Source organism: Neolamprologus multifasciatus, chromosome 23 (genome assembly GCF_963576455.1).
Source record: "Neolamprologus multifasciatus chromosome 23, fNeoMul1.2, whole genome shotgun sequence".
Lineage (NCBI taxonomy): Eukaryota > Metazoa > Chordata > Actinopteri > Cichliformes > Cichlidae > Neolamprologus > Neolamprologus multifasciatus.
The window spans coordinates 20,588,292-20,604,074 of NC_140460.1; the positions used below are offsets into that span (position 1 = coordinate 20,588,292).

The 15,783-nt window shown below is 42.6% G+C and overlaps 1 protein-coding gene across 4 annotated transcripts in view; it reads left to right on the forward strand.

Annotated features, from left to right (window-relative positions):
- LOC146491470 (CLIP-associating protein 1-B-like) overlaps positions 1-15,783 on the forward strand; it is a 53,271-nt gene that overhangs the window by 16,429 nt on the left and 21,059 nt on the right. For all 4 annotated transcript variants that reach the window (XM_085150662.1, XM_085150663.1, XM_085150664.1 and 1 more), the window contains exons 9-19: positions 9,584-9,724; positions 9,863-9,939; positions 10,046-10,138; positions 10,228-10,373; positions 10,511-10,646; positions 10,996-11,066; positions 11,860-11,919; positions 13,198-13,275; positions 13,396-13,563; positions 14,770-14,816; positions 15,084-15,287. In XM_085150662.1, the coding sequence (XP_085006788.1) occupies positions 9,584-9,724; positions 9,863-9,939; positions 10,046-10,138; positions 10,228-10,373; positions 10,511-10,646; positions 10,996-11,066; positions 11,860-11,919; positions 13,198-13,275; positions 13,396-13,563; positions 14,770-14,816; positions 15,084-15,287 (1,221 nt within the window). The remainder of the gene's footprint in view (positions 1-9,583; positions 9,725-9,862; positions 9,940-10,045; positions 10,139-10,227; positions 10,374-10,510; positions 10,647-10,995; positions 11,067-11,859; positions 11,920-13,197; positions 13,276-13,395; positions 13,564-14,769; positions 14,817-15,083; positions 15,288-15,783) is intronic.

The following is a 15,783-nucleotide window of genomic DNA, read 5'->3' on the forward strand; positions in this document are numbered from 1 at the left end:
TTACATCATAATTAGGATCCGAATGCCACAAGTAGCTGAAGCGCGCTGATGTGTGTAATCCTGCTGCTCTGCTCCTGCTGAAGCATTTCACTCATTCCCAGTATCCTGGGAGAAATGACTGCTTTAATTTGAGGAAAACTGCTGCTTTCTGCTTCTGTTCTGCTTGTTGTTGAAGTACTCGGGTTTCTCAAAGGAAGACTACCTGTTAAGTCGGGCTTGAACCTGATTTGAAGCAAGTTCTGTTTCTTAAAGGAGGCTTAAAGAAGTCATAAAAGCAGAAAAATAGGAGGTAAAGTGTTAGTGGTTTAAAAACTGACATCAACCAGATCTCATTGCTTCTCTGATCACTTTGCTCTCCTGTACATTAGAGCTGTTATAAATCAGAGACAGAGCTCAAGGCAAGTCCATTTAAACCCTTATGAGTGAATAATTGATTTACGGCTGTATTCTTAAAGCAGCCATAAAACAGTGAAGGGATGTTAACATTGATCCTGAGCATGTGATCTCATTACATAGTTTTACCGAAGCCCCGCAGCTCACACAGTGCGCATAAATAACCTTCTGCACGTCAGATTGTCATATCTGCGGTCGGGACGAACGCTTTCATTTTCCTGCTCTGGGATTTTTTTTGGTTTCATGTGTTATCTCTGACCTCGCTGCGTGACGCAGGAGGTCCCGCAGGAGGTCCTGCAGGTGGGAGGTGCTGACAGACGAAGCCAGGTACAGGCTGCCAGCAGGACTTGGGTTGCACAGTTGGAAAGCTCGTGAATAATGAAGGCGGTGCAGAGACAGAAAGGACACGGCGCAGCACAGAGACTCCCCTGGCTGTTTGGAAAACAGAATAATAAAAGAACAAAGACCGAGGGCTCACAGCCTCTGACTCGCTGCTGGGTGCTGTAGTACTGACCTGATCGGTTAAGATCGGTCGTTACTTTAAAGGTTTGGGCTTTGACCTCTGACACCACAAACATTCAGAGGTGCAGGGATGCAGTTTTTCCAGACTTTAAAATTATCTGACTGGAGCTCTGAGGGTTTGTCCAACGACACAACAGGAACCGTCCTCTCCACAGAGACAGAAGGACACCAGACAGGAAATGTTCACTCCCAACAGGAATCAAGACTGGCTGACCCTCAAAACCTGACACAAAGATCTACATAGCTGCACATGTTCAGAACTTTCATAATAAAGAGGTTTCCAAGTGTAATATTTGAATTCAGTTTGTTTAGTTAGAATCTGTTTGTTGCACACCCGCCGGAAAATGTGACTGAGTTCCTGCTAAAACAGGAGTCTAAACAGTGAAGCGTGATATGTAAAAAGGATGGGGACAGTAACTCAAAGCAGTTTAATCCCAAGAAACAGGAGACAACGGAGGTAAAGAAACAGGCAGTTCTAACTTTCTGCTTCAGTAAACATGAATTACGGTAATCTGTTTGCAGATCAAACTGTGAGCTGGAAAAACTGAGCTTTGCTTAAGAAGCACAGCATGAACCTAACGCTGCAGACACTGCTGATGGCTGACAGCATGCAGGAGGCCTTTCAGGACTAGTTTAAAAATGTGATGATGTTTTAGTTTGTATTTATGCAAAAATATTAAAAATTGTTCACAAACTTTTCCCAGCACTTCTTGTCTCAGTTTGAGAGAATTAAAATGAAGACGGCAGAGGCCTCTTTGTGGTTCCTCAGCTTTATCCACAGACCAGCAGCAGTCCAAGCTGCTTTATGAAGCAAAAATATTCAACCTTAACCTCTTCGGCCTCTCAGATGTACAGATCTGCTGCTTTTCTTTGTGTTCTCAAGGTGAGACATGTTTTCTGACACTCTGTAACTCCACAGTGTGTTCTTGGCTGTAATCTGATGAGAAAACGTGACCGAAACCTGAGATTTCTGTGGGAACGCTCCTCCCACTGTCGTTGCAGGTGAAAGGCAGGGAGGTGTTTCCCATCTCACCGTCGCATGTTGAAGTGTTACCTTAAGCCTGTGGCTGCCTGATCATGTAATTGTTGTTTTTTTCTTTATGTTGAAGCCTCCAAAGGGGGGCGGGGGGATAAAAAGGCTAATTTGATCCGTGCAGGAAGGGATAACCCGCTGTGAGTCTGTTCTCCCACGGCTCCGCAGTCTCAGGTTTCTTCCCAGGTCTGTGATGTAACACCTCCCTTCGTAAATGCTTCACTTCCTCCCCGGTCATTTTGTGCATTTGCATCAGGGCGATCAGCTGTCAGACCCCATCAGTGTCCAAGCTCCCCGAAGACTGTGAGACGCTGCCAGGAGGGAAACTTGTGACCTTGCATGGTGAGGAGGTGCATAGTTAGTCACAGTCGCTTTGTTAGATTTGTTCGATTATGATTATTAGTCGTAAGTGTGGATCTGTCAGATGGGAGCAGTTGTTTATATCTCTGTGGTAAAGCTGTAAAAGTAACAGCGAACTTCACATATTTAACATGTCAAACACTATTTACTTTTTTTCATGTAATCTCCCAAAAAAACTCTTTATATGAAACTGTTAGTACAAAACCCAAGAAAAATGGAGATTTGAGGGGTTTTGTTTTGTTTTTAGCAAAGTAAAGCCATTAAAATGTGAGATTTGGCTCCCAAATGGTCCAAACTATGGATCATTTAGCTCACTGACACCAGTGAAATTGTAAACTATTTAAATTTTTTTGTATTTAAAATGCTCCAGAAAGCAACAACATGCTCCAGAGATCCAGCTCAGGGACTGTCAGCTGACTGACTGTGTCAGTTAAAGATGTCACTCGCCCTAATAATACACACTTTAAGCCTTGATACACCTGAACAGGTGAATTAGGAATAAATTCACCTCCTTTGCGATTGTTATGAAGGCTGAAATTTAACAGTTTAACATGGGAGTCTATGGGGGCTGACTCACTGTTGGAAATGAAAAACGTGGCTCTAAGTTGTAGTCTTAGCTTTCACTTCAGAAATGTTGTTGGTTCTAAGAAAGCAGCTCCGCCTCTGTTTTAAGCTTAAAAATACAAATACAGCTGCACATATTTCATATGTATATGTAAGACCTTAACTCTTTCATGGCATGCATTTTTCATTTCTCTTTGCTATTTGGGCTGATTGGAACCTGATGAATGTAAAAACAAAGAATTACGTGATTTTTTTTTTTTTTTTTTTTACCTGATTTTTGTTTCTGAGAAAAATGAGATTCACATATGAGGACATTCACATTAAATTTCAAACAGTGGCAGTATAATGTCCTCGTAAGTGGATATCACGCCCTTGTAGAGCACAATTTAGTATTTTGATCTAGACAACCCAAAATGTGATGTCCACATATGTGGACGCCAGGTCCTGGGACGCTAACAGATCTCTTTACTGAGAAAACACACCAGTGTTCATCCATCTAAACTGTCCTCCTGCTCTCAGTGGAGCAGTTTGCATTAAACCCCTGGGAGTCATCAGTCTGACTGATAGTCTAGACACATCTCAGAGCTGCTCTGTGTGTAAAGAACTATGGGTTAGTGCTTTTTTTCATCCTGTGTCCATCCTCTGAGCGTTTCTGTTTACTCTGTTTAAACTCAAGATGGTGTTTCTTAAGCAAACATTCAGGGTGTGCATGTAGTGATACTGAGGGCTTATTGCTTTGCATCACTGTGAAAAAGCGTGAAGGGACAGATTTATATGAATGAAGACTTGTTGAGGCAGTTCATTTATTTATAGGCCGCTGAGATTGTTAGATATTTCAAAAATGAAGCAAAAACAAGACAACAGTGCAAGAAGAAGATAGAGTAAGAAATGTAGGAAATGATTCTTTAAACTGTTTTAAGTATTTGAAGAACTGATATTTTGTTATTTTTATTCTTGACCTTCTGCATGTCCGCGCTGTCTTCCTGTTTCCCTGGCCGCGTACTAGAAGAACGAGGATGTGAAAGGAAATGTGTTATGGCTCTAACTGTCAGCATAAAGTGTGGTAACTGTGCCATCTTGTGGAAGCAGAGCAGCTTTCTGACATATAATGTGCACGAGTATCTCCTTTGATCGGAAAACTGTTTAAACCAGACTGAGCAGTTTCTGCTGTCTGACCTTCAGGGTTATGCTGATGAATATAAATGAAGTTGACGGTGACAGCAGGGGGAGTGTTTGTGTGTTTTCTCCCGAGGGGTTAAAGGTAGAGGTGCTCTGCTTGCATTCAGAGGGTGCATTTAACAGTCAACTAAAGTCACTCTGAGACGCTCTCGGTCTCTTTAAAACGACGTGTTAAATTTGATTATCAGTCCTAAACATCTGAATCTTTGATCAGCATAGCAGTTAAAACAGTTGGTGTTTATTTATTGATTGCTGTTGTCTCTGGGAGGAAAACCCATGAGCCAATCAGAGCTCGGCTTATAGGTTTGTAAAAGAGACATGTTCTTTCATCTACTTTCTAAAAGAAAATAAACCTTGTGCTGAGCCTGGGTAATGTAGGGTTTTAAGTGCCATGTTTGTCGTCTGTAGCACCGTGTTGTTATCTGTTTTGTGATTGAGACAGAGGGATTGGTGAAATTTAAATGATTTAAAGCCAACAGCGTGTACTCCAGTGTTGATGAATCTATGAGTTGATTGAATGCTGATTGGCTGAAAAGTTGAACTGAAGAAGAAATGGAGCCATGGCCATATATTGGAGACTTTAATTGACATTTTCTGCTCACCTTTGTCTTCTTTGCACATGTGAGCCATGTGGCTGGCTTGGATGTTGTTTGTCATGCTACCTGTGTAAAGTGGTGGACGAAGCAGTGGCAGGTCTGGAGGCACGAGGGGGCGCGCAGGTCGGTCAGTATTGGTCTATGTATGATACGTTAGCTCAGAGATGAAGACCGCAGCAGGTTAGGCTCGCCTCAGACACGATTATGAATGATTGTGATGCTTTGATGGCGTTACAGTTTGTGCAGTCAGGGCTCAAAGCATCATCCATGCAGACCAGCAGTGTTGTTTGGTGACTTAAAGAAAAACCAACTCTTACATCACTGTGATGGTGCTGGGTTAACTGGGTCCTTCTCGCAGCTTCAGATCGCACTGAGAGAGCTTCAGAAGCAAACGTATTTTTCATGGTGTCTTTTATTTTGAAAAAAGACCAAATGCTCTATGCCGTTCCTCTGTCTGACTTCCTGCCTTCCTCAGCAGCTCTCTGTGACAGACGGTCACAACAGAGAGCTGTGGAATCACGAGAGCTGTCATGAGTGGACAGGATCAGCTCTGTCAGTCACATCTGAGCAGGAATGTGAGGAGGATTTTCCCTTCATGCCAAATGCTTGAACAAAATAGCACAACAAAACCTAAAAGAGGAATATGATATCACACAGATTTGAGAAGTGAAGCAAAATGGGCCTTTCAACAACAACATGTGAAGAATTTCTCTTTTTATTATTATTTCGTAATAAGAACCTGATGGTTTATCATTATTTGTATGTGCAGTTAATTTTAGGTCCACCTTTAATGCGACTTCATCAAAATTCATTTCACACTGATGGCCGAGTTCTAATCGCACATAAGTTTATTTGCTCCTCCTTCAGGCCTTTAGTCACGCTTTCACAGATTAATCTGATCCTCATATTTCACTTTATGTCACAAGATTTCGTGTATAGTGGGTATAGTGTGGGATTTAAAAAGTAAAGCTATGTTGTACTACAGTTACGGAACTCAGCTCCTGTATAACACAATATAATAATAAGTCAATTATAATATCAATAAATCTGTATAACCTAAAAACAGCGTTGGGTCTCGTCCAGATCAGATGACAGATGACGCTAGAAACTGTTATTTTACACACAGACTCTGTGACATCACTCAGCCTCCCCCTGCTCCACCTCAGTGCTAACAGTGAAGTTTCTCACACGTGTGGAGTTGCAGTGACCTTGCTGAGATAAAGCTGCTGCTGCTGTGGGCTGACGGAGGAACCTTGGTGGAGGTTCCACGCCTGACGTTAACGCCGACAGGTTACCGGCTTCCTATAGAGACAGACCCTCCCACTCTCCCACCCTCCTCCCTCTTTCCTGAGTCATCACGGCTCCGTAGCTGTCCCTCATCTCTAGCGCCGCCCACCAGCACCGCCTCCGCTCCAGAAACCGCAGGGGTTTGTCCCCTGAGCGACCCCTCCCATCTCCTCCTCTCCTCCTCCCATTGGTCTGCTCCTCCCCTCCCCTCCTCCCCTCCCGCCTCTATCACTCCTCTGTATCCCCTCTCTTCCTCTTCCTCCATCCTCTGTCCTCACTGCGAGCGTGTTTGGATTAGAGGACGAAGACGCAGAGGAAGAGCGTTTGGAAGCACATGCTCCCTGACAGGAGAGAGGGGGGAGGCTCGGCTTCTCCCTCCCCTCTTTTCTCTCCACAGCTGGAGGAAAAGATGTGAGGAGCACAGAGGAGCGGAGGACCACCTGACTGTCTGTCTGTCTGTCTGCCCGTCTGTCTGCCGGCATGCTGAGGAAACTGGTCTGCAGGCGCATCTGCTCCTGTAAGCTCCTCTTCCTCTGGACTAAATCAAATATTGATATCGATTTGCAGCCATGATCGGTGATGAAGGTGCGGTGCGGGTACAGCTGTGATTCCAGGGGGAACGCGTGTGCCTGGTCTCGATCGTAAACACAGCAGGATTTTGTCTTTTCCTGGCCTGCTCCCTGCTGGATTGTTGTGTGGACAATACATAGGAAGTGATGTGTGTTAGGGTTCAGGTCAGGAAGCTGCAGGAGCAAGTGTGATGAGTAAACACTGAAACTTTTAATCTACTTGTGTGTGATCAAAGTGGAAGGACGAGCTGATAAAAACTCAGCCGTGAAGGTTAAATCTGATGTGAAAGGCTTCATTCTGTCGCCCGTCCTCCTCTGATTCTGTAAATAATGTCTGTGGTGCACTTTGAGGGCTGTTGTCACCTCATTTTCTTTGTCTCTGGCATTTTTAAGAATCCTCACACAAGTACAGATCATTAACCTCTGAAATCCACGAGGGCCTGTTTACTCTTATGTTTATGGTCACGTCTGTTCCTTTACTTAACAGGCATACCCACAGGCAGAGGTTAGAACTGAAGAATTATAAGGCTTGATTCAAAACTGTGCTTCTTTAGGTTGTGGCTAAAATGTAACCTCAGTGGTTCACTGTTAGCCAGGTGGATGTTTGGACTGATGCACTGAAATTGTCATCTTTTCTGTACCGTTTGGTAACAATCTTTTATTTTCATGTCTGAGCAGGAAATATTCTGCCTCAGACACATGCTCACTGCTGGAAATCGTCTGTGTGTTTTAAGAGCCTGTGCCTGTGTTGAGTTTGAATGGACTGGTACTTTTACAGCCATCTTCTACTCAGTTTAAGCACTTATAGTACTTGCTTACAATAAGCCTCATTCACCCACACGCTCATACAAGTGCTTTCTTCATTCTGTACCTAAGCCCTTTTAACCTCACACTCGATTCATTATCTTTGCTGACATATGTCGGCATATGTCTCCTCCGGAGTTTCGATTAACAGATGACCCTCTCTAAGTCAAAGCCGCGATGTTTAAAGTAAAAAGAAAAGACTCCTGTAATTAGGAGCAAGCAGGTTAAAGACCGGCTAATGTCCGACCTGCAACTGGATCCTTGAACATATGAAAACAGATTGTTGATCAGAAAGTAGCTTTACCGACGCAGGCTTTTCTTTTTTCCTTATGACACATCACCGAGGCTTTTACAAGGCTTTTTAACAGTAAGACATCACACTGGTGATGATGATACCCCTCTCAGAGAAGCCGTGATAAGATTAAATTCATCGATCGACAGAAAGCAAAGCGCCGTCCAAACATCTTCTTATGTCACGCTGTTAGTAGCTGTAGTTTCAGAGCTGCTGGGGGTGGATTTTCATCTGGTGCTAACATGTTTGTCACCGTCCTGGTCCTCTCTCGGTGTCGCGCTATGTTTGTGTTATCGTGCTGAACTTGAGGTGACAGGTGAGGCTGTGTTTTTCCCTCACACACCCTCACAGTGTGTTATGCTGTGAGGAAGACCTCCAACCTGATGTCACATGACTGATGTGTTGGCTCAGCTCCCTGCTGCTCTGTGTGTGTTTGTGTGTGCATGTGTGTGTTGAAACTCTAAATAATGAAAAAGGATTGATTGCTGGCCTGGCAGATTCCTGTGCTGAGGGGGGCTCACGTGGCGCTCTGGCGTCCACCGCAGGAGACATCTGCACAGGGCTGGGCCTCTTTCAGCTGCTTCTTGTTGCTGTATTTTGGTTCAATTACTGATCAGTTCAAATGTAATAGATTATATTTATAATGATTAGAGGTGAAACAGATGGTTTGCTGGATATTCTCCACATCTGGCCCCTGAATTGTGAGGATTTGTTGCCTATTTGTTTTACATGACAGGAAGAGAAGACAAAGACATCGCCATGTGCTCTGCTCATTTCCACATCCACAATCTTTACTCTCAGAAAACTGGTTTTAATTAGTAATTAGATTACATGTAAGTTTTATTTAAAAGTACAATATAAAATATTTAATTTAGTGGAATCTGATCAAATGACATTTACTATTTAGCATATATTCAGTTTATACCAAACACATTTCCCTTAATGATTAATTTTGATAATATATATGTCAGCTGCATTTTACTCAGAATAATTGTTTCCTGTTTCTAAAGGGCAACAAATTATTTTATTAGTGTATTCATTTACTATGCTACCGTAGCTTTGCATGATTCACAATTCAAAATAATCCATACTTGTCTTATACTGGGCTGTCATGCTTTAGCTCCTCCTCTAATGTTTTTTACTTTCAAAACTGGGCCTTGTAAACAGCAGGTAGGTGTCTGTATAATTAGGGATATATGCTTCTTTTTGTGGGATCAGTCTCATGTTGTTGCTCAGTGGCATCATACAGATCCGAGAGTAACTGAAAAAAAAACCCCTGAAAAACTGAGCACGTAAAGAACTTTGAGGCTCAGTGGGTTTATGTGTACATACACTGACATCATTAATTAAATATATATTTGGCATTATAGCAGTGTGTAACTAGCTGGACTAAAACATTTGTTTGTTAAAGATAAGTAATAAAAATACTCAGTATGACCCGTGTCCATTTATCATATCTATAGTGATGTATGACAGCAACAAATATTCACATTGGAGAGTCTGAAACCAGCGAATTGTCTCATAAATGATCATTTATATGCGATAATGTGTCAGTATCAAGCAGGGGAGATAAGGGAAACCATCAGTGTGACTCTCTGATGAAGCAAAGCTTTTATTTGTTTATAATAATCATAAAATCTGAGAGTGTGGAGGATACATGTAGTCAGTTTTCAGATGGTTGCCCTGAGGATGTGAGTCGGTCCTCCTGTGGTCGCTCTGGCTGGGAACACAGGGCTAATTGTTGTCTTTATTGCCAGGGCATTGTGTCTCTGACCTGCTGCCCTCCTCGCCATTACCAGCTCGCTAATTTGGTGTTGCAGGAATGCGAGTTATGCCCTCTGCGTCAGCTGAAGTCCAGTTGCAGAAATGTCAGAGTCCTCCTGCTGCGCCGCATTGTTTGGATGCTCGGCAGTGGCGTTTTTCTTTGTGAGAACTTTGTTGTTCAGTCACATGACTGTCCCTCTCTTTTCTTCCTCCCCAACAGACAAGAACTTCGAGGACGATGACTCGGTGGACGGTGGCCGCTCCTCGTCCTCGTCCAAAGGAACCTCGCTGTCTGGGAGGAAGGCGGTGAGCATGGGTTCATTTCGACGCCCTGCCTCTGCCTCCAGCAGCAAGTCTGCAGGTCAGAACCACCGCATCTCCACCCAAATTTATTCACGAGGATGTAAAAAAAAAATAAGATGACATTTTTTTATGTAAGAAGGGCAAAATCCAGGTGTGTTTTGTGGATCTGTAATTCTTTCTGCTGTGTTTTCTGCAGGGAGGGATGGGTCCAGTGCTGGAGCCGTGGATGAGGAGGACTTCATCCAGGCGTTTGAAGATGTTCCCACAGTGCAGGTTAGTACATATGTGACATGTACTTCAAACTGCTGACCGTCTCCATCTGCAGGGAGTAAGACTCCTGCTCGTGTGTGGACCTTCTCCTCTCTCTCTCCTCCATCAGATCTACTCTAACAGGGAGGTGGAGGAAGCCATGACGAAGATTCGAGACGTGCTGTCGGACGACAAGCGGGACTGGGAGCTGAGAGTGGCAGCTGTAAGAACATGTCCTGACCTTGGCCCTCGCCTCAGTTTGAAATATCAGTGAAGGTGTGTGTGTACTGAACTTTTTTTGTGCTCCACCAGCTGAAGAAAGTGCGTTCGTTGCTACTGGCCGGTGCACCAGAGTTCGACGGCTTCCTGCAGCAGCTGCGTCTCATGGAGGCGGCGTTCAAGCTGTCTGCCAAGGACCTGCGATCTCAGGTGGTGAGGGAGGCCTGCATCACTCTGGGGTAAGGCACATGGCTCACTTGATTTGGACCTCACAAGATAAAAGAAAAGGAAAATAAAACCAGGCTGATCGTCTCCTCCTGCCTGTTATTAGTGCACAGCTGAAATGAATCCATCTGTCTTCCTCTCCATCCATCAGACACCTGTCGTCAGTGCTCGGCAACCGGTTCGATCACGCAGCAGAGGCCATCATGCCAACACTCCTCAACCTGGTCCCCAACAGTGCCAAAGTCATGGCCACGTCCGGCGTGGCCACCATCCGTCTCATCCTCCGAGTACGTGCGATAAAGCAGAGGCTGCGAGCGGTTTCGATGCTGATCACTGACTATGACATTTAAGGAAGAAAAAGTTTAACTTTAAATCTGTTAAATCTTCATCCATGCATGGTCTGACTTAGCTGCTCTATCTGATCTGAACATGTTCTCCAGACATAACAATGTTAGCCTGATGTCATAACAGGATGGATTTCACAGAAAATTTGATCCGGCAAATCACATTTCATGTCCAGAAGAAAAGACTTGACTGTTGTCAGATGGAACAAATTTCTTTTTAAATGAATTCAAATGCAGGAGCTTGTCTGTCTGAAGTAAATTAAGAGAGTTCCTTCTGCCTTTTTCTCAACAGCACACACACTACCCACGCCTCATCCCCATCATCACCAGCAACTGTACCTCCAAATCTGTGGCTGTGCGAAGGTGAGACACACTCACATTTTCTCTTTGATCGTTTTTGTCTTTATAATTGTTTCATAATATTTTAGTGTGGTTTTATTTTTTTCCAGTTTCTCCTTTGAGTTCAGTTTGTTTTATTATAGTTTTTATTATTATAATTATATGTTTATATTTATCATTAATTTATTATTGTTTATGGTATTTTTTATCATGTTTATTTTTGATTCATGTTGTCTTTGTTTAATTTCTTTTATTTTTATATGTAGTGTTGTGTTTTTAGTTTTTTCCTTTATTTTTGTGTTTTCTATGTTTTGTTTTTGTTTTCATACATATGTAATTTCTTTTTTAAGTATTTTTCCTTTTTTATAGTACTACTACTATAGTAGTAGTAATTTTTATACATGTCCGTATTATGTAAATTATGTTATTTTAATACTTATTTATTTTCTTAATTATAAACATGTTTTATTATTATTAATTCCTCATTTCTTGTTTTAATTTTTTATCCCGGTATTTTCTTTTAATTAAGCTTTTTTATTACATTTATATTCATGTGTTTATGTTATATTTTCATATATTTTATTAATATTTGTTTACATTTTTAATTGTGAATTTATCAACTTTTTTTTCCTTTTATTTCACTCTAATATTTTTTTCTAATTTAGCTTTATTTTATATATATTTCAATTTCATTTGTATTTATTTGTTTTATAATTTTTTATATGTATTTCTTTCTTGCTTCATTTTTACATTGATTTAGATTTTAATATTCATGATTATTTCAAAAATAATTTGATTGCTTTCTTCCTGTTTGCAGGCGCTGCTTCGAGTTCTTGGATCTGCTGCTGCAGGAATGGCAGACGAGCTGTCTGGAGAGGTGAGGAAAAATAGAACAGTGGGTCAGCTGATGGCAGGGGTTCACAGTTTTAGTTGGATTAATGGTTAGTAGTATTTGAGGCGTGCCTTCAGCACTAACTGTGTGTAAACTGTGGAATACGCAGAGAGCCATGCAGTAAACAGAAAACAATAGCAGTGACAGTGATTTGTGGGACACTCGGAGCGCTACACGCTACCTTGTGAGGAAATGCGACACCGGCCGGGTCAAGGTCTGTCTCAGCGGTTTCCATGGCAATGCCGGGGGATCTCTGTCTGCCACCAAAAAGCTCTTTGTGTTTCCACCCGGCTGCTTCCTGCAGCCGCCGCCGCCAGGGAGAAACCCGAGCTGACCCCTCAGTGTCAGGGGAGCGCTCTGGTTCTCATCGATCACTCAGTCAGAGGCTGTCTGTGTGCGCATCTGAGTCATTGAGCTACAAATCAGTTTTACTAAGAGAAAGGACTAAAAATGTTTTAATTTGAGAAAATTAGGTCTTTGATTTGAACCTCAGTACCTTTCTTTAGGTTTTGTTATTAAAAACAAGCTGTGATCGTTTTACTTTTTCCATCAAATTTAAATTATTTGGTAACGTTCTCTAGGCAACTGCCTCCTGTTGCACATTCAGCACAAACTGAGCAACATCCCTAAATATTGATTAATAGAGCTGTAAGAGACTAAAGTGCCAGCAGAGCTGATGGAGTGTAGACTGCACAGCAGATGGCAGTTTAAAGGTCACTGCTGCAGTTAATGCTGGGACGTGTGCAGGCTGTGACTCTTCCTGTCATTACAGCTGTGAGATAGTGCTGCATGCATTGTGGTTGAGTTTGACCATGCTGAATGACGGAGTAGTTTGGCCTGTTTTTTCTTCACTGACTGTACTTAATGTTAACGCCACTGAAACTTTTGCCACTTTTGCGGGACGCAAAAGTGGCAGCAAAGCTAAAGCAGCTGTAACAGTCATTAAGCTGATAAAATAATAAATATTAATAAAATATCCTAGATCAAACTTTAAAGGTTTTAGGGTGGCAAAACCCTAAATTTTTATAAAGTTTCATTTAGCTAACCATGTGTCCCTAAACCTGCTTATTTTCAGCCTGAAAGGCTTTATGTATTGTCGACACCATATATGTATGTATGTATAAAACACATCTTAACAACAAGGAACACTGAGGATGGAGAAAAGAAATCAGCACACAAATAAACACGCGCATGTTCAAGCATTGTTTGCCTGTCAATGAAAGCAGGTACACGAACAGTTTTCCTGTTCTCCTCCCACTGCAGGCACGGCACAGTTTTAATGGAGACTATAAAGAAAGGGATCCATGATGCAGATGCTGAGGCTCGCTCTGTGGCCAGAAAGTAAGTCTGAGCACACTTGCACCTTAAACCTACAGAAACAAAGGAAAAGGACATAAAAGCAGAATGTTTATCAGCCTGTGCCCTAATGGAGGTTTGTGGCCCTCTGGCTTGATGTTGCAGGTGTTACTGGAGCTTCCACAGTCACTTCAGCCGGGAGGCGGAGCAGCTGTTCCAGGGCCTGGAGTCGTCCTATCAGAAAGCTCTGCAGGCTCACCTGAGGAGCGGCGACAGTCTGATGTCACTGCCCGCCTCTGACCGCTCCTCCTCCTCTTCTCAGGAGAGCCTCAAGTGAGACTTCCTCTCCTCCTCCCTGATTGATCAGTTTGACCAAAGTCATAAAGGGAGAAAAGGTTTTAGTCTTTGTGGCCCTTCATCTAGTTTTTTGACTAACTCACATCTCTTTATCTTCTCACAAAGAGGAAAACACAAGGATGGAAGACTAGTTCTCACCCAATAACATATCTTTAATGTAGAAATAATGGAAACATCTAATCTATGTGTAGTTTTCTGCTCCTGGACTGATTATTGATCTATTTGCTGTCATAGACTAAATAGAAATGACTGCATTAAGCTGTTTAAGCTTAAACTTGTCCTGTAGTCACATACAGTAGTGCTGCTGCCACACCAGCCCGCTCATTCGCTTCGAATGAATTTCTGCCTTTGCAGATCACTTTCTTGCTCCCGTCTCTTTCCTCTCTGTCACTTGACTCCTGTCTCATTAACATATTCAGGGCCTCATTGATCTTTGTGCCGTCCACGTCTAATAAAAAGCTGCTGTGTTGATGTGTGTGCGCCGCGAATGAGCTGTTCGTCACAGATGGTCTTTTTTTTTAAAAGATGTGATTTACAGCAGCAGAGAGTGTAACTAATGTAACTAAGCCGTCCTGCTGATGAGGTGGGATCATGATATTACAGTGTGGTATTCTGTCACACATTTGAATACGTACAAAATGCAGTTTTTAAATGATGATTTCATTTATTAAAGTAAAATGTATCCAACCTACCTCGCCCTGTGTGAAGAAGTAATCAATTCATACACTGAAGAAGTGGCCGAGTCGAACTCTGGACTTAAATCCGATTGAAATGTTTTGGCCTTAAACGGGCTGTTCATGCTGGAAAACCCTCCAATGTGTCTGAATTAAAACAATTCTACAGAGAAGAGTGGGCCAGAATTCCTCCACAGTGATGTGAAAGACTCATTGTCAGTTATCACAAACACTTGTTTGCAGTTCTTGCTGCCAACGGTGGAACAACCAGTTATTAGTTTAAAAAAAAGAAATCAGGAAAACAGTGAAGACTTTTCCACAGCGCTGTAAATGCAGGTCAATCAGTGTTTCAGTCTCATGTCGAAGGGTTTTTGTTTTGACACACAGGAGCAGCACTGGCAGCTTTTTGGGGGAAGTCTTGAATGATTTTGTGACAGTTGATATCTCACACTTACCATTTGTTTGCTGTTCTAAACAAGCTTCTCTCTTTCGCTTCTTTCCTCCACAGTCGACCTCTGTCTGCAAAAAACACTGTTGGGAGCAGCTCAGCCCGATGTAAGGACTGTTTGTTTGGCTCTTCTGTTCATTTAGAAAAACCTAAATCTGCATGCAGCAGATGATCTCCTGTCATGTTTCTTTGAGCTTTAAGAGGAGCATGTATTTGTCTAGTGTGTGTTCCTCAATAAAAGCTCTGTTATCACCTAAATGCAAGAATATTCGATTTATTAAAGCAAAAAAGGCACCAGAGGTGATCTAATCTGATCTGTCTCTGATCAAGTTGATTTGCCGTTAAACAGTTTGACTTTATCTGTCCTTCTCCAGCCAAACCCGCCCACACCTCCAGGATGCCGGCTGCCGCCTCCTCCCCCGGCTCACTCCAGCGCTCCCGCAGCGACGTGGACGTAAACGCCGCAGCCAGCGCCACCGCCCGCACGAGGATGCCTGCCGTACCCTCCACTGTGCCGTCGTCGGCCTCGCCCTTCAGCTCTGCCTCGGCGCTGCCTCCTGGATCCTACGCTTCACTGGGTGAGACAGCCGCTCACGTTGCAGTTATCCTGCTCCACACTCTGCTGTTGCTTCTAGCTGCAAACTGGACCAGCAGCTCCACTTATAGCAACGTATTTAACCTAAAAGCACGACCACGAGCACAGGCCGATTTATGCAAAAATCACAGAGCACACTATATAAAAACAAAAAACAAAAAGATGGTTCAAAAGTTCACACAACAAAAACTAAAATAACAGTTTATAGTAAAAAAATCACCATCTGCTGTTTGGTGCTAATGAAACCCAAACAAATACTTTGAAGAATTGCATTTATTCACCTTCAGATTCTGCTGCTTTTTATATAATTTGATGTCTTTCAGGCAGCAGGTCTTATGATCAGGATCAAGATGCTATTTCTATTTTTTCATTATATAATTGTCATGTTGGCTGATAATACGATTACTGAATCAATCTCAAATAAATAAATTGGTGTGGGCCGTTCATGCATTTGTCTCAGGTTGATCTGATCTGATGAT